The sequence below is a fragment of the Pelophylax lessonae genome, assembly GCF_965119305.1.
Source record: "Pelophylax lessonae genome assembly, chromosome: 3".
In the NCBI taxonomy this organism is placed as follows: domain Eukaryota; kingdom Metazoa; phylum Chordata; class Amphibia; order Anura; family Ranidae; genus Pelophylax; species Pelophylax lessonae.
The window spans coordinates 293,276,530-293,294,907 of NC_138770.1; the positions used below are offsets into that span (position 1 = coordinate 293,276,530).

Here is an 18,378-nt window from a genome sequence, read left to right on the forward strand (position 1 = left end):
GGTGGGGAGTAGGTATAGAGGAGGTGGGAAGAGGTAAAGGGTGGGTCCATCCCGTGTGGGTGACCCCACACCCAGCTGTACAGTAAGTTATGTAAGGGGAGCACTCAGAGCTTGTCCCTCATCTGAGAGTATGAACGCGTTCCAACAAGCCCATGTTTTAGAATACTGTTCTTTTCTACCCTGTGCAGTGAGTACCAAGTCCACCAAGTTATTAATCCATTTTACTTTTCACAGCCATAAGGAGGTCCTTGGAGGGGCCGTGTTCTTCCAGCAGAGGCTAATACACGACTTTGCAGCATCTGTGAGGTGTCGGATCACAGAGCGTTTGTATCGTTTCGGAGCCATACCAGAGCAATGTAGTAATAAAAATGCCGGGTCATCAGGGATAACCTGTTCTGTCATCAGTTGGGTAATCCTGCGCACTTCAGTCCAGAAGTCCTGAAGCACAGGACAGCTCCAAAAGATGTGGGATATTGTTCCTTTCTCTCTTTGGCACCGCCAGCATCGGTCTGATGCCTCAGGGAAGATATGACTGAGCCTAGCCGGGGAATAGTACCAATGAGTTAGAATCTTGTAGTTGGATTCCTGAATGCATGTTCATATAGAGGATTTTAGGGAGAATCTAACAATGTTACGTCTTTGAGGCACGGAGAACGTCCTGTGGAGTTCCCCTACCCACTTGAGAATACCCGGTAGGGTGAAGTCTTTGGATGGTAGAGAGAGGAGAGCGTATAGTTGAGAAAGAGTGTGAGGTAAGGGGCCCTGAGCGACCAAGAGGCGTTCAAAAGGTGTCAAGTCTCTCACAAATATCGAGGAGGGGCCCAGTTCTCTTAAAAAGTGGATAAGCTGCAGTGCCTGCCATCTGGATAGACAAAACGTGCCTGTCGTTGCAGTTAAGTGAGATAGGGACGGACAGTCGTTACTTGTGAGAAAATGTGATACCTGGAATATTCCCTCTCGCAGAAGATCCCCAAATCTATCCCTTGCACAGCCTGGAGGGAATTTCAGGTTTCCCAGGATCGGGAACAGCGGGGATTGTCCATCTGAGAACCTCTTACTGGTGATGACCGATAAGCATGAACTGCGGTAGGGATGTCCCGAGGCATCAACGGTACTCTGGGTAGATATAGCGGGAACAAGGACAGCTCCAAGGTCACCCACTGTTTCAGGTTGGCGTGACGGGTCCAGTCAATCCACCTCATCAGCATGGCTGCCTGATAGTAGCGTTGAGGGTCCGGCAATGCCACGCCCCCATAAGCCTTAGGTATTACAAGTAGTCGGCGAGCCATCCGAGGCCTTCTCCCAGCCCAAACATAGTTGGTGAAGGTGGCTTCGACCTTCTTAAAGAAAGTTGCCGGAATGAAGACGGGTAGTGTTTGGAACAAGAATGTAAGCTTGGGCAGGATCGACATCTTCAAAATGTTGCATCGTCTGAACCAGGAGTGAAGCCCCAATGGCCATTTTTCAAGTAGAGTGCGGATCACTGCAAGAAGGGGTGGGAAGTTCAGATGAAACAAGTCCGCAGGTTTTGGAGACAGCAATGTACCCAGGTATCTTAGGCCTACTGTTGTCCACTTAAAGGGAAAGTTGTAAGTCAGCATTTCTCGTAATGCCGGCGACAGCGCCACCCCCAGGATCTCTGACTTGTTGATTTTCAGGTTGGATAATGCGCCAAATAGCTCAAATTCCTTCAGGAGACAGGGCATGGATATCAGGAGTGTGAAAGGGAGAAGAGAAGGTCATCGACATATGCCGAGATCTTATATGTGGCAGCCCCCACTGAAATCCCAGAAATATCTGGGTTTGAACGGATCTTAGTCAAGAAGGGTTCCAGAGAAAGCACAAATAGCAGCGGTGAAAGGGGGCAACCCTGACGTGTACCATTGGAAATACGAATCAGGTCCGAGAGGACCCCATACGCTTTTACTCTTTCTCTGGGGTTGGTATAGACGCTCAATATCACGTTCATCATCTGCTGGCCAAGTCTGAAGCAGCGCAGCACCTCGAACATATACGGCCAGCTGACCCTATTGAGCGCCTTCTCTGCGTCAGTGCTCAGGAATACTGCTTGTGTCGGAGCATCTGGCAAGATGGATCAGTTTGATGATCTTAGTTATGTTGTCTCTGGCTTCTCGCGTGAGGATGAAGCCCACCTGATCCAAGTGTACCAGATCAGGAAGATGGGATTGGAGACGAAGGGCTAGAAGTTTGGTGAAGAACTTGAGATCAGCATTGAGTAACAATAATGGGCGGTAGCTACCGCACACCGAGGGGGTCCTTTCCTTCCTTGAGAATAACAGAAATGTGGGCACTTAAAGATTCCTCTCGGAGCGAAGAGGTAAGGCCCACTGTATTCAAGAGCTGAAGCATCGGAGGCACCAGAAGGGTGTGGAGCGTTTTGTAGTATAAAACCGTGAAGCCATCCGGCATGAGTGCCTTACCCTTCTTCGCCGAGGCTATTACTGCGTAAAGCTCTTCCTGAGTAAAGGGAGATTCTAATTCTTGCCATTCTGGGGATGAGAGGCGCGGTAGATTAATAGAGTCAAGATAAGCTGTTAGAGACTACATGTGGGACTGTTGTTGAGGCAGAGCATAAAGGCGAGAGTAAAAGACACCGAAGCATCGCAAAATATCTTTGGGGAGGTGTATTTTGGAACCTCCTGTGTCTACTAGGTAAGGCACATACGAGGAGGCTTTCTGTTCCCAGAGGGATCGGGCCAGGACCTTCTCACATTTATCTCCGGATTCGTAGGTAACCCTCTTACAACGCTGAAGTGCTGCCTTGGCTCGGTAGCGTAGCAGGTCCGTGATCTGGTCTCTAAGACTAGCCAGTTTGGGCCCGACCGCAGGGTCCAATTTCTGTTAATGACGGCCCTCCAAGATCGATACCTCCGCCAGTAGCTTGTTCAAAAGCTTTTCCCTCTCTCTCTCAATGCGTGTCCCGTGACTGATGAGGATCCCTCTAATCACAGACTTGTGGGCCTCCCAGACCACTCCTGGATCACTGTCTGGGTGGCATTGAGCTGAAAGTATGTCTGTAGGTGTTGGGTAACATCCGCCAACACCCCAGGGTCCTGAAGGAGGCCCTCATTCAGCTTCCAATGCCAATCAGAGTCTCTGCGCGTGCCACTGAGGTTAACTGTCAGCGTGACCGGGGCATGGTCCGACCATGTTATATAGCCTATTTCCACCTCAACTGTGGACTGGAGGAGGCAGTGGGGGACCAGGAACAGGTCAATGTGGGAGTACGCCTGATGTGGGTGAGAGAAGAACGTATAGTCCCGCTCACCTGCATGCAGTATACGCCATGCATCCACGAGTTGAAGTTCGTGGAGTAGGGCTTGAACTTGTTGACGGGTGTCTTGGGTACCAACGAGGTGCCCGTGGAGGTGTCCAGAGATAGGTCAAGCGGGAGGTTGCAATCACCCCCCAGTAGGAGTTTGCCTTCCGCAAAATCTAGCAGTGAGGTCAGGGATTTTTGGAGGAAGACCTCCTGGTTAACATTAGTGGCTTAAACTGTGGCAAGGGTAACTTTAACATCCCCTAGGTGTCCTTTTAAAAATAAATATCTGCCCTTCGGATCCTCCCGACGATCCAGGAGGGTCCAGGGAAGACGATTCAAAATCAGGATAGACACTCCTTTACATTTGGTCTCAGAGTTGGCAGCATGGTACTTGCACGGAAATAATCTGTTCTGGAGGAGGGGAAGACCCCCCACTCTAAAGTGGGTTTCTTGTATAAAGGCGGTATCAGTACGAAGGCGCCTTAACTCACCCCATACATCTTTTCTCGGGCACATTTAGCCCTCTGGCGTTGAGCGAAGTCACCCGAACGGGATCCATGAAGAGTAGAAATAGGGGGACAGCGGGGAGTGAGAGACAGGAAGAGGTAGAGGAGACAGTAAGAGGAGGAGAGGGAAGTAGGGAAAGAACAGTAAAGAGAGAGGGGGGAAGGGGGGAGTAGGTGCAGCCCCCTAAGTCCTCAACTGGGGTGAAAATAAGCAATGGGGAGAGAGAGGGGGGGAGGAAAGCGGTAGAAAGGGCTAGGTGCTGTACAAAGCCTCTTTAAAATCCAAGGAGGGGGAATATACGATGTAGAGGAGGAAAGCGGGGAACACGAGGTACCAGAGAGGGAGGGGGGGCAGGTATGTCAAGGGTAAGGTGGAAAGTGATCTAAGAGAGCCAAGGAATAACACCCCGGGGTTCTCTCTAAAAGAGACTAAACCTGCGACGGGGTGGAGGCCTAATGGGGGATAAGACCTAAAAACAAAAACGACACAGGGGAAGTTGAGCACTGCGGCCAGAGCTCCCCTTGTCCACAAAGCACATCAATCTTGAGTAGTTAAAAAAATAAAGAATTAACTGCCATGAACATAATAACAAAAACAAAGGCACTTGCGGCTGGATCCCCCATCTGCGGGGCACCCCCAATAGGAGATGGAGGTAGGGGTGTCCCTGGGACATAGGGATCCAAAACATAAAGCATTGTGCGTCCTGAGCCACATAAGAGTAATAATTATTCAGGCAGACCCCTGCATGTACCCGCATCCCCAGAGGGAGCCACCCCCATCCCAACAGTTTCAGAGAGACAATGCCGGAGAGTGAGAAGCCTTCCCTGAATCCAACATAGAAAGATGCATTAAATCCAATGCACTAAACCCACCTCTAGTTAGAATTCACCCCCCCGAATAACACATCCTACTCTCCGCCCCTGGGTTCAGAGCACCACTAGCCAGCGGGAAACAACAGCTCCCCCCCCCGACACGTGGCATTGTGCCCCCAAAAACGAAGCATCGCACCCATGGAGTCCGGGCGATCACCTGCAGACCACCTGAGCATTCCACAACCGAGCCTCTCACCCCACCATGTATCTCAGCGATATCAGGGTGTCATAGTACACATACCAGTGTATCCGCGGTCATACCACCCCCCCAGCAGGGGGGATCCGCTGTGGAGACAGGGCGCCAGGAGGGCAGGCACAAGCCAGATTGGTCACAGTATTATCCCCCGCCCACTCTCCCTCGCTGTGAGGGCTGGTCTGAACACAGCCCAAATGACAAGCCAAATCCTATCTCTGCCTCCTGCCACCACCCACATGCCAACATATATACATCAGCCGGCAGTCCCCAAATCTAAAGCTAGCATTGAGAAAGTGCCATGAGCCTAACTCTATGGTGCAAACAATCCAAAAAGTAAAAAATGACAAAGGAAATAAAAGATTAGAAAACAAAAACAGAACTGATGTTACTTCTCAGCAGCCGTAGGGTAGGAGGGGGAGACATCCAACATCACCAGGTGGGCGCAGCGGTGGGTGGGTAGGTTGGGGCAGCGAATGTTTCTGAGAGTTCCCGGTAGTCAAAGAGCTCAGAGGAAACGTTGGGTCGCTGTTGTTCCAGAAGCACTGGCAGCTATGGTAAACGTGTGGTGGGTAAAAGTGCAGACGGTGGTCCGGTAGCAGTCACGTCGGTCGGGAAGGCAAAAAAGAAGCTAAGGTTCCGGTGACCAGGGGGGGAAGTGCAGAAGGCTAGCTCCAGGTAAGGACATGGAGCTCCACATACCAGGAAGGCATGTAGGCGCACACGCAGGGCTTATATCCTCAACTGGAGGTTAGGCTCAGGTGCAAATCCAAAAGGCCGGTCAGTCCTCCCGCGCCGCCATCGCCGGTTCTGGTTGTAACCGTCAGCGGCTTCTAGGCGTGCGGGGCGGGAAGCTCCTCTCCCGACCGGGAGTGGATGGGTATCTGCGGCCAGGTCCTGGGAGATGCTGTAGCCAGTTGGGAACCGGGATCAGTTCCATGTTGAGAAATGTGTAGAGAGCAGGGAGGTCATCCGGGTGATGCACTGCAAAGGAGGAGGACCCCTTACGGACTGTAAGGGAGATAGGGAATCCCCACCTGTACGTGCAGCCCATCTGTCAGATCCGTTCAAGTAAGGGACGCATCAGGGCCCTGCGTTGTAGTGTGGCCCGTGATAAATCAGGTAAGACCCGGACTCTGGCTCCGTCGAAGTCCAAGTCGCCGGCCTCCCAGGCTTGTATAATAATGGCATCCTTGTGGGCATAGCGATGGAGCCAGCAGATGACATCCCGAGGCCATTCGGTATTGGAGGAGCGGGGCCCCAGTGCTCTATGCACCCAGTAGAATTCCAGGGAAGCAGGTGGAATGTCCGGGGCCAGGCGCTAGCAGATGGCCAGGACTGTGGGCTGCAGCGATTCTTGACCCGTGGCCTCCGGTATCCCCCACAGTCGCAGATTGTTCCTGTGGCTGCAGTCCTCCATCTCCTCAAGGCGCAGCTGCAGAATGTTAACATAGTTAGCCTGCACAGCCTGGGCATCCTCCAGCCGCGATACTCTCGTCTCCAGAGAGGCAATGGAGGATTCCCCGGCGGACACCCTGTCGGTAAGGAGGTGGACATCTGAGTGTACCGCCTGTATGTTCCTGGCATGGGCCTCCTCAAGGCGCAGGGCCAAGGCTTCAAAGTCCCACTTCGTAGGTAGGGACTGTATCAGGGCCCTGAGGTCTCCTGTGTCCCCCTGAGTGGTAGTCTCTGTGAGGGAGTCCATCGAGGTTGTGGCAGGTGACGGGGACTGAGTCTCTGGTCAAAAGAGGAGAGGAGCGGTCGGAGATGCCGGTGCAGATGACATGGGTGCGGAGGAGGCCACACATGTCCGGGGTTGACCAGCACGGGCTGAAGAGGAGCGGGTCTCAGGGAAGTACCAGGGCAGTTCTGATCCGGGCGAGGTGCGGAGAGGTTTTCTGGGTCCCCTCCTGCGTCCAGTGCTCATTCCGGTGTAGATAATGGCAGTTAAACCATGAAGGACAGGGTGAGATGACCGGAGCTCAAGCAATGTGCCCTCTCACGCTGCCATGTTCAGGACACGCCCCCATCATGGTTGTTTTATTCTCTGTCTGTTAACACAATTATGAATTTTACTCTTGGCTGACTACTCTGACATTTGATTTTAGCGATGGTTTAGAATCTAACATTTAGTTTAATATGGTATATATTCTACTGCTGGTTCTAAAACCTGACCCTATAGATCACTGCATATTTGTGGTGTAGAATAAGAAAATTAATATTATTTTTGGTTCTATGGCAGATCCTAAGTGCTTCGGTCTGGCATAGACATTTAAGAATCATGGTCAATAAGAGTCGTGGGTACGCAGCGTAACGCGTAGGATAGCCATACCGGAAGTGACGTATCGGCAAAGGAATGTTTGTTATGCTAGAAACAAGACGCAAAGCAATGTGAGTGTTACTCTTACTTTTTTTAAATAAATTTATGGGACGTACTTCACCATGTTTGGCCCAATTTGATTTTTTTTGGAGATATAAAGGACCGCATATATCCCCTGGAATATAGCTGTTTATACAAGGGAGATATAACCGAGGATTCATAATGGTACATATATGCCAATAAGGAGGAAGGAACAGCATACTGAGGCATACAACTTAAGGCTCTTTTTAAGGAGCAGTGAGGTGAGCGCTTAGGACACCTAGTGGGCACCGCACGAAAGAGCACCTGCATGCCAAATTTGGATAAAGAAGATTTTGTTGATCACTATATATTTATATAATTATTTTAAGGACACTTCAGCACTTTATTGGATATCACCTATTTAGAGCACATTATTTAATTTTTAAAAGGTCACGGATTTATAACTTTTTTTCACTATATATTGTATTGATATAGTTGGTTCTACTAAGATGAATTTTAGTTTAGTCCATTTTTATCACCTATTATATTAATTGAAGGATTTATATCGGATTGTATTTATTTTACACATTGAGACACATAATTTTTGAATATTATATCTAAGAAGCACTTTGGCACTTTTTCACATATGTATATAATTTTATCTATGTTGTATTAAGCACTTTAAAGCGCGGTACTCCCCCCAACTATATTTATCTGAATTGTGTAGGTTACCAATTTTAGTACCTGCGGCATTAAAGGTGTTATATTATATTGTAGACAACAATTAGAGAGACAGCGCGAGAATTTCACCAACCCTTTATATTTAAGAATCATGGTTTCATCTTCTTCTATAAGTTGAAAAAGGCAGTGATGTTTATATATAACAAATGATTTACCAAATGAGCAAACTTTGGTCTGGACCTAGATTTAGACCAAATTTTGCTCAATCAGAGGTCCTGTAAATGGCTATATTTAATTAGCATAAGACCGAGTCATACCTCTGGCAGAAGAAATGAAATATTTAACAACAGTATTTCTATCACTGCTACATGTGACAGCTTCTTTTTAGGCTGGTTGCTAGATATCATGTACAGTTGAACAGGATGCACTGATTTGTTTACAACGTCAAAATACTTAACACAAACAAGTGCCAATGTGGTCGGGAGCTGAATAATTTACTAGTATTTTTTGAGCTTCCATCATGAGACAAATAATGGTAACCATAGGCTTCCCATGGTGTACAGTCATGCAAGTGTTTGTTACCCTAAAAAAAAAAAAAAAATGATTCTGTTCCCTCAAAGCATGTTATACAGCACAGTGCATTACTGTGTAATTTGGTCCCCTGTATCACCTGAAATACCTGGCTGATCCTGCCTAGTTTTACCCTCCCCCTGTAAACTGACCACTTTTTCATGGCTGCTGAGCCCTGACAACATGGCTAGTTTACTTGCTGCTGTTATCCACAGCTATCTGCAGCTTTCCTGTGTCCTCTTCTGTCATCCTCCCCCTTTCCCACCCTGTCTATCAGCTCTTACCAGTGGCGCTATGCTCCCCTGCCCGCTGCTACAAATCGATGTTGTGGTAATACAATAGCCACTGTTAGATAACACCATGTGCCCCAGTATCTGTGCTCAATAAAAAATTAGCTGATTTCTACCTTATACCAGAGCACCGCTCAGCACTGACGTGACTCCTCGGCTCTTTCCTCCTCTCCTCCCAGCTGATGTCTGTGGAAGTTCTCAGCCCTTCACACTGCAGCTATCAGCCTGGGAGAGTGGAGAGCCGAGGAGTCACGTGAGCACTGGGAGATGCTGTGAAATAAGGTAGAAACCAGCATATTTTTAATAAAGCACAGACACTGGGGCACATGTTGTTATCTAACAGAGCCTAATGTATTAACATCACATAGTGGCTTTACAACCACTTTAAGTAATGTGGTAAAGGGTGCAATGACCCTGTTTACTAGTTTGCTTAAAAGGAGAGGGCAAAAAAAAGGTTGAAATAAAAAAGTGAAAACAAATGGTAACAGATTATGAAAATGTGAGTAGCTTTGAACCATCATTTCCATGAATCCTTACATAAGTAGATATGACCTTAGGGTTGTAAAGTGTCAGTGTTGTACCTTATGCTGTCCTGATACAGAGGAAGCAAAGCAACATTGGCAAATACATAAATATGCAGATACATAAAGTTACAGAAAAAGATGATATATAGATAGATAGATAGATAGATAGATAGATAGATAGATAGATAGATAGATAGATAGATAGATAGATAGATAGATAGATAGATAGATAGATAGATAGATAGATAGATAGATAGATAGATAGATAGATAGATAGATAGATAGATAGATAGATAGATAGATAGATAGATAGATAGATAGATAGATAGATAGATAGATAGATAGATAGATAGATAGATAGATAGATAGATAGATAGATAGATAGATAGATAGATAGATAGATAGATAGATAGACGTTGTTGTGTTATATATATATAGTACCTGCATTTTCTCTGCCATCAAAGCTGATAGAAAGACCAAAATCAGTTTCCATGAAGATTCTTGTTGGCCTCTGATAGATGTATATTCCTCCATGTGGACGAACAGGAGGTACTGTTTTTACACCATTCAGCTACAAAGCAGTGCAACAATGTCAATAACAATTTCTCAAAATGTAAATGTTTTAATAGTGTTATTATTAAAACAGATCTTTACTTCATCTGAGTAACACAAACCAAAAACACTATTAAAATAATGTTTAATATTTAAGGCAAACTCCCCCATCCATCCATGTCTCTATGTTTTGACCCCCCTTCCCTAGCATTTTTGACTGTGGCCATCTTGAGTAAGGGCTCCTCCTCTCCTCCCCTCCTGGAGACTCCTGGGATATATGACTTTATTTGACTTGGCAAAAAACATAAAGTATAAAAACAAAAATAATTCTGAGCTGGGGAAGACTTTAACAGATTTTAAAGTAGCCTACACCAAAATCTGTGATAACAAAGGTGTGAATAAACAAATCAATTAGTGCGGTGCTAAATTAATACAATATGATAGAAAATATAGCCTACTTAATGTGCATAAAACTCTAGTATAAAAAATCTCAATTCATAAAGTGCAAAAATGTGAAATTATGTTGGTGACTTTTTATGAAATGTAAATTTGCATTTATTTCACATTTTTGCACTTTATGAATTTAGATTTTTTTTTTTTATATTAGAGTTTAATGCAGAGTAAGTAGGGTATATGATGGTCTATATCAGACTGTAATAAAAAAAAAAAGTACAAGGTTTTTATTAAAATTGGATGAAAAAAATATATATATTGTGAAAAAATATTTGAATATACTATATGATGATATATTAATATTTAGGTATGCGATTTAGTCATAGAGTTATATTGTATATTCAAGTTAACTGACACCTGCTGATGCTATATTTCGCCAACTCATTGATGACCTTTGGTGAAGAAAGTGTTACATTTATTAACTAAGTAATATGATTATGTACATGTTAATGTTGCAAGTAAACTCGACAATAGTTTTACACTTACCACTAATATCCTGTTTTGTTTGAATGATATGACATGATTGTAAACTTCAATTTGCAGCTCTTTTAATAAACTGAATCTACTGAATAAGAACATGGGCTCATTTTTGCCTTCAATGGTAAATGGCTCCATATAGTCAAGTATAGAAGAAGAGGTCCGTGACAACATGTAAGTACTCTTGCCCTGGAAGTGATGGTTAAGGCCATCATAGGTGCGATAATGTGGGTCACCCCCAATGGTACACCTAGAATAACCTGGAATAGAAATTCATAGTTAGACAATGTGGTAAACGTTAAATCTATTCAGGACATTTACAATGAGAACATTTAATCAACACATATAAACCAATTAGGAATCATCTTTCACTGGTGTCAATTATGTAAATTAAATCTGATTTGGCTACCTTTGATCTAATTAATTTTACACATTTTGTTGGTTTTTGCCCTTGCATTGCATGTGACTTAATAAGACAATTTATTTTGAACATTTTGAAATAATGGAAAAATATACACTATTTAAGTAAAAAAACATAATAGACAGCCACAGCAGTACTTAAAGGGTACCTCCACTTTATTGAGAACAAATATATCAAATTTAAATAAGAATATAGTATATATAATTGTGACACAAGTCATATTGCAACTTTTGTTATCAAAAATTAGCGTTCCCTTTCAATCTGTAGCTCTGTAAATTTCTGTAATTCAATGAAATATAGCAACCTGGGGGCTTTATGTACACAGTTGGTGTATTGAACGCCTCCAGAAATATAACTTCCTGCTTGTATGATTTTCCCAGAAGTCTGCACTAAGATATAAGTAAGACTTCAGGCATCGTCTGAAAAAAAAATGTAAATTTTTTTGGCGAGATGCTCCAAAAGGGTTAATCACTTTTAAAGGGATGCAGACCTTGCAGCTTTCCTTAGTAGAGCAGTGCAAGTGCATCAACTGATCAAATCACTCCCGCTCAGAAACAGAATCCAAAAGACACAGATGAAAAAACTGCTTAAACAGGTAGTACTACTACAAAGTCTGCTAAATTCTATGCAATGTACATTGATAATCCAGAAGGGATTTTTTTATTTTATTTCACAACAAAGGTGAAGTTAGTCTTTAAGTATTCATATATTTTGCATTTCTAAATTAAAATATAATGTGTATTTGCAAAACATATCTTGAATATTTATTCTTGTTTATTTTTTTACAAATGCATTTTTCTTTCACTCAAATGGCACATTTGCTTTAAACTACAAGAAAAAAAAAAAAAAAAAAAAAAGATTAACTGTTCTTTAGCAAATTTTGCTATTGATGTACTTTGTACACCACATGGAATGTTTTCCAGCACAGAATATCCTTACCTTCATCTCATAATATGAAAATTAGCTGAAACGACCAAACACAATTCTACCATGTGTGAGCTTTTAGGTAAATATTGCTAAATGAATAAAGTACATAAAAGTCTCCACTTCAGTTATCCATTCATGAAAAACAAATTCCTGTTTGTTTATATTTATTTAATCTGTATAAAATTGTATATTAAAAATTAACACAGCTACAATTTATTGAGTGAAAATTCTCCTTTAGTAAATCAATTGTATACAGATGCAGAATCCACCAGTTAGTTTTTGATGACATGTTCAACTGGATGTCAGTTGATAAATCTTATGCTGCACACACTCACTTGCTGGTTTACAGTTGTATTTGCCATTTTTGTTCAAACTGCAGACTCCAGAAGGACAGCTGTATGATTTGCATTTTATTACATTGCCCGCTTTACATTCACATTTCTGAGTGCAGTGAGGTGTAATCCAGGTTTCATCAATCTAAAAAAGACAAATATGAAACATTGCACAGCATTCTAACTCAATCATCCAACAATGTAAAACACATTTAACAATGAATATGCTACTGTGAGAATATATTTTACAATTTTTTTTTTTTTTACAAAGAAAAGTTTTATAAAAGGTGAATCCATTACACTGATGTAACAGAAGATTATAGGTCTATTGTTTCCACACATGATTCACACAACTTTCATCCTGGATTTACACATTAAAAGTTGTGTGAATATTGTGTAAAAATAAATCTATCCAATAATTTGTAGACATGATAACTTTTGCGCAAATCAATCAATATATGCTTAGTGGGTTTTTGTTTTACCAAAAACATGTAGCAGAATACATATTGACCTAAATTGATGAAGAAATTAGATTTTTTACATTTTTTTTTTTTTAATGTGTTTTATAGCATCAAGTAAAAAATATTGTTTTTTTTTTTTTATTTTATTTTAACACCGAAGAGCTGCTCGAATACCACCAAAAGAAAGCTTTATTTGTGGGAAAAAAAGGACATCAATTTTTTTGGGGTTCAGCGTTGCATGACCGTGCAATTGTCAGTTAAATAACACAATGTGGCAAAAACTTGCCTGGACATGAAGGGGGATAAACCTTCCGGGGCTGAAGAGGTTAACCACATAACGACCGCCCACCGCAGATATACTGCGGCAGGCAGCCGCTGCTGGGCAAAGTAACGTAGGGGTACATCACTCGCTCAGCCGTCTGTGGGGGGCGAGTGCACGCCACCGCCAGAGCGCTCCCGCCCCGCTCGTTCCCTGGGGAGCTGGCGTGAGTGACCGGTGGCTCCGATGGCCGCCGGTCACTCGCGATCTCCCGCTGCAGAGGGAGAAAGACAGACGGTTGATGTAAACACAGCCGTCAGTCATTGTCCCTTAGATCATCACAGAGGCTATGCGATCCTGCTATATAAGATTGCATGTCTCTGTGATGATATAACAAGTCACGCCCCCTGACAGTTAGAATCACGCCCCTAGGGTCACACTTAACCCCTTGATCACCAATAAAGTTAACCCCTTCCCTGCCAGTGTCATTTTGACAGTGACAGTGCATATTTATAGCACTGATTACTGTAGTAATGTCACTGGTACCCCCAAAAGTGTAAAAAATGTCAGTTAGGGGTCCAATCTGTCCGCCGCAATGTTGCAGTCCCACAAAAAATCGCAGATCGCCGCCATTACTAGTAAAAAAAAACAATAAAAATTACATAAATCTTTTCTGTAGTTAGTAAACGCAATAACTTTTGCGCAAAATACTCTTATTGCGATTTTTTTTTACCAAAAATATGCAGCAGAAAACAAATTGGCCTAAAATGTTAAAACATTTAGATTTTTACTTTTTTTTTTTTGAGAATTTCATATAAAAAATGTGAAAAATATTGTTATTTTTTCAAAATTGTCGCTCTTTTTTTGTTTATAGCGCAAAAAATAAAAATTGCACAGGTGATCAAATACCACCAAAAAAAAACTCTGTTTGTGGGAAAAAAAGGACGTCAATTTTGTTTGGGTACAGTGTCGCTCGACCGTGCAATTGTCCGTTAAAGTCATGCAGTGCCAAATCGCAAAATATATTGGTATTTGAGCAGCCAAATCTTCCTGGGCTAAAGTGGTTAAAATAAAGCAATCCTGTAGGTGCTGAATTTCAACTGTGCCAGACTAAACTCACAATAACTATACTATTAACAAGGACAAAGTTAAAAATGTAATGTACATTTTCAGGCTTTCCCCATTTAGCTATTTCATCTCTTTTGCTTCTCTCATATCTGTAACTTTCACTCTTCACCTCTCCTTCTCACAGTTGTGTCCTTTTTCCTTAAATTCTCTTTCCTTCACTCCTCTTCTCCATCCAATATATTGTATATATCACCATTGCTCGTGTCCTCTACTTATTTTTTCAATCATCAGCTCCTGCTAATTCTGAACACATATGCTAACAAAACCTCCAGGACACTGAGGCATGTCTCTTAAAACAAATCACACTCCCATATTACCTACCTCACCCTTCTGCTTTTCCTAACTTCTGCATACATATCCCCAAATCCTGGGCCTCCATCACTTTACTTTGACCAACACACCCGGCATCCTCTTCCCCCCCATCACCCCATCATCTGGCAGAAGCTGCAATCCACACAATGTAGTTTCTATTTTTCTTCTTCCCAGAAACAGTTTCCCCTTGGAATGCCTGCTCTGTTTGTAATAAATTCACTTCTATCAATGACCTTTACAGACCATGTAGGTGTGTCCAGTGGACATGATGGATAAGAAGGCTTGGTACCAGGCTGCTATGATTGTCCCATCTACCATGTGATCACTGTGACCAATCACAGTGGTCATATGATCACAAGTAAACAACTATCATAAATGGCTTTTATTCATGATTTCATTGCTTACTATTCTGATTTCTGTGAGTGGTGACAATGATCACATGGAACAGGGCCAATCACAGCAGCCCTGTATCATGTGAGTGCTGTAGCTAATCACAGCAATTACAATAGTAAACATTGAGTCATGAATGAAAGCCATTCATGACAGTTAAAACTATTACTTTTACAGTGATCGTCAAAAAACAAAGAACAAACAGATCATCTTTCCAGAGTAGCACAGTTTAACTATAGTGATACTGCACTACTCTGATGACAGTATAAAAAAAAGAATTGTAAAAAAAAATTGGAAGTGACATCACCCATAGAGTTACTATGTGGCTTCCATCGTCGAGTGCCTCTCCTGCACCCGCCTCCATGCTGAAGCCGCCGCTGATAGCTCAGCATTGGACCAGACAGGATTGGGTGCAGAATATGTAAGGACAGTGATTTTTGCTTGACAGGGTTAAATAGATTATGTTTAGAATGTGGCACAGATCAGGTTTAGCATTAGTTTGGTTTTGCCTGGACTTATCCTTTAAATAATTTCTTATTAAGAAATGTCTTATTAAATTGACATCTTTGTGAAATTTTTTTTCATTTTCTTTGTGTTTAAAAAAAAAAACTGTGGCAAAAAATGAAGTCTTCAAAAGAGTCACCATGACTCTTATATAATACCTTGGGGTGTTTGCTTTACATAATGTGGTCATTTTGTGGGTGTTTCTATTATCCTGGTGCTCCAGGGCCTCCAAAAATGTGATTGGTAGTCTGGAAATTAGATGCATAATTTATGCCCCTAGAAAGCTGAAGGTAGTTCTTGGATTTTGTATCCATCTGTGTGGCTAGGCTGTTTAAAAGTCTCACACATGTGGCATTTGGTATCCCCATACTCAGGAGGTGTGGCTTATTGTGTTTGGGGTGTAATTCCAAGTATGTCTGTAATGTATGTTAGAAATATCTTATTGACAACGGTGTGTAAAAAATACATATTCATTTTCTTTCCAGCATTTTCCAAAAACTTGTGGCAAAAAATGACATTTTCAAAAGACTCATTATGACTCTTAGAAAATTCCTTAGAGTGTTTCCTTTCCAAAATTGGGTAATTTTGTGGGTGTTTCCACTATCCTGGTGTTCCAGTGCCTCTAAAAAAAACGATGTCAAATGATAGATAGTCAGGAAATTAGGTACGTCATTTATGTGTTATTTATGCTCCTTGAAAGCCCAAAGGTACTCCTTAGATTTTGGGACCTCTATGCATCTAGGCTGTGAAAATGTGTCACACATGGGATATCTCCATACTCAGCAGGCATATCAGAATGTGTTTGGGGTGTAATTATAAGTATGCCTATGCCATGAGTGAGACAACTTGTTTAAATGACAACTTTGGGGATAAAAAAAATATTTATTTTTACAAAAAATTGTGCCAAAAAAAAATACAACTTCAAAAAACTCACAATGCATCTTAATAAATACTTTTGACTGTCTGCCTTCCAAAGAGGGGTAATTTAGGGGATATTTAAAATGTCCTGGCATTTGATGGGCTCAAGAAATGAGTCCATTAGGATTATTCAGTTTTTAATTATATATACCATAGTTTATAGACTCTATAACTTTCATATAGACTAAATCATATGCTATGTAATAATAATACACTGATTTTGGTTATTTTTTTTTACCAAAGAAATGTACCAGAAGACATTTTTGGCCTAATTTCATGAAGAAAGATTATGTATTTGCAAAATCTTATAACAGAAACTAAGAAAAATGTTTTTTTTTTCCCAAATTTTCAACAATTTTGTATATATAGCAAAAAAAATAAAAATAAATAAACAGTGATGATTAAATACCACTAAAAGAAAGCTCAGGCTTTGGGTACAGTGTTGACTGAGGTATTATCATTCAAAGTGGGACAGCACTGAAAACTTAAAAATGGCCTGAGCAGGAAGGGGTTGCAATTGTCTGGTATTGAAGTGATTAAATAAACTCTCTGCCTTTAGAAAAGAAACCCCACCCACTATCCAATGAGATTATCCTTTGGGCTCATTTACATCAGCAGTAACATGTGTCACATGCATTGGCGCCATACATTCTGAATAGCAGTCCAGTCCACAATGCACAATAATACATTGCCATGCATTGTGATTCACTGCACCGCACTGCCAAAAATGCTGTGGGATACATTTGTTGTCCAGTGTGATGCATTAAGCAGCCTCATGCCACACAAAGTTAAAACATGACATAGCATTTGTGCAGACTGTATATCTACACAAAGGCACTCTGGGACTTAGGGGCCCATTTTTACAAGATGTGGGTCAGATAAGAACTTGGATCCTTCCTGCTGTTACACAGACCTGGGCATGACTCACATCTATCTAGCTGCCATTCAATATACAATACATTTTTTAAGTATTGAATCTGATATTCACCAAACCAACTCTTCAGGTGTTTATTCCTGGTCCAGGCATTTTAAATTACAGTGATGCATTTACCTGCAGCGAATGTTTGGTGAATGTCGTATTCATTGCTTTATAACTATGCCGCTTGGGGTTTTTATTTGACCAGTAATTCAATGGGGAACCATACCTGATCTTGCACATGGGCCTTTTGGTGACTATCTGCAACTGCTTGTGACTATACATTCTACTAGTGGTTGCAAACATTTCTTTGTGGCTGATAGTTATTACAACATTTTTATTGGGTATATTTATGACATATATAAATAATGTGTCCTTCATACATTATGTAGAAAAAAATTGTTTCACAATATCTATTAATACTCACATTGTAATAGTTATCATTGGAATCTCTGCATCCACATGACTTGAGTGGAACACACTGGTCACCACTAAGCACATATCCATCATCACAGACACAACCCTCCAAACATGCAGTTGGCTTGTCACACACATCAGGGGCATAGATGTTATTGCATGTAGATGGGCAAAGAGATGCACAGTCTGTGTACTTGCTATGTTTTGGACATGAGAGGGCTGCAAAGAAAAAAAAAACTTTTTGCAAAAATGCACCTAAATCCATTTACATAATATAAGGCAATAAAATCAGGCTATCTGACTTTCAAACCATTTTAAACCCTAAATGTAATTTTACTACTGAACCCTTGACTGAGACATCTACTTACGGGCATACGTGTACACATTAGGCTCAAGTAGAAAGATCCAACAGATCAAGCCCACCAAATATATAATGCAATAAGCCCACCACCTTTACCAATTGCTGAAATATCAGTTTAGGATAGACTGACCCTATAATTCTCAAAATGGAAATATAGGCTTTTGCCTTCTTTTTATTTTACAGGACAGGAAGTAAAGGATAATCTCCCTGAGACATAGATGGCAAAAAATAGCATTTTACCCTCTTCTGCTCTACCCAAAAAAACAAGTTGTAGCTTTAAATATAATTA

The 18,378-nt window shown here is 41.9% G+C and overlaps 1 protein-coding gene across 2 annotated transcripts in view; it reads right to left on the minus strand.

Moving 5' to 3' along the window:
- The window catches only part of LOC309551102 (IgGFc-binding protein-like), a 106,843-nt gene that overhangs the window by 10,102 nt on the left and 78,363 nt on the right, over positions 1 to 18,378 (minus strand). For both annotated transcript variants that reach the window (XM_082251547.1, XM_082251548.1), the window contains exons 25-28: positions 17,739 to 17,947; positions 12,427 to 12,568; positions 10,753 to 11,003; positions 9,703 to 9,832 (exon numbers count right to left, since the gene is read on the minus strand). In XM_082251547.1, the coding sequence (XP_082107673.1) occupies positions 9,703 to 9,832; positions 10,753 to 11,003; positions 12,427 to 12,568; positions 17,739 to 17,947 (732 nt within the window). The remainder of the gene's footprint in view (positions 1 to 9,702; positions 9,833 to 10,752; positions 11,004 to 12,426; positions 12,569 to 17,738; positions 17,948 to 18,378) is intronic.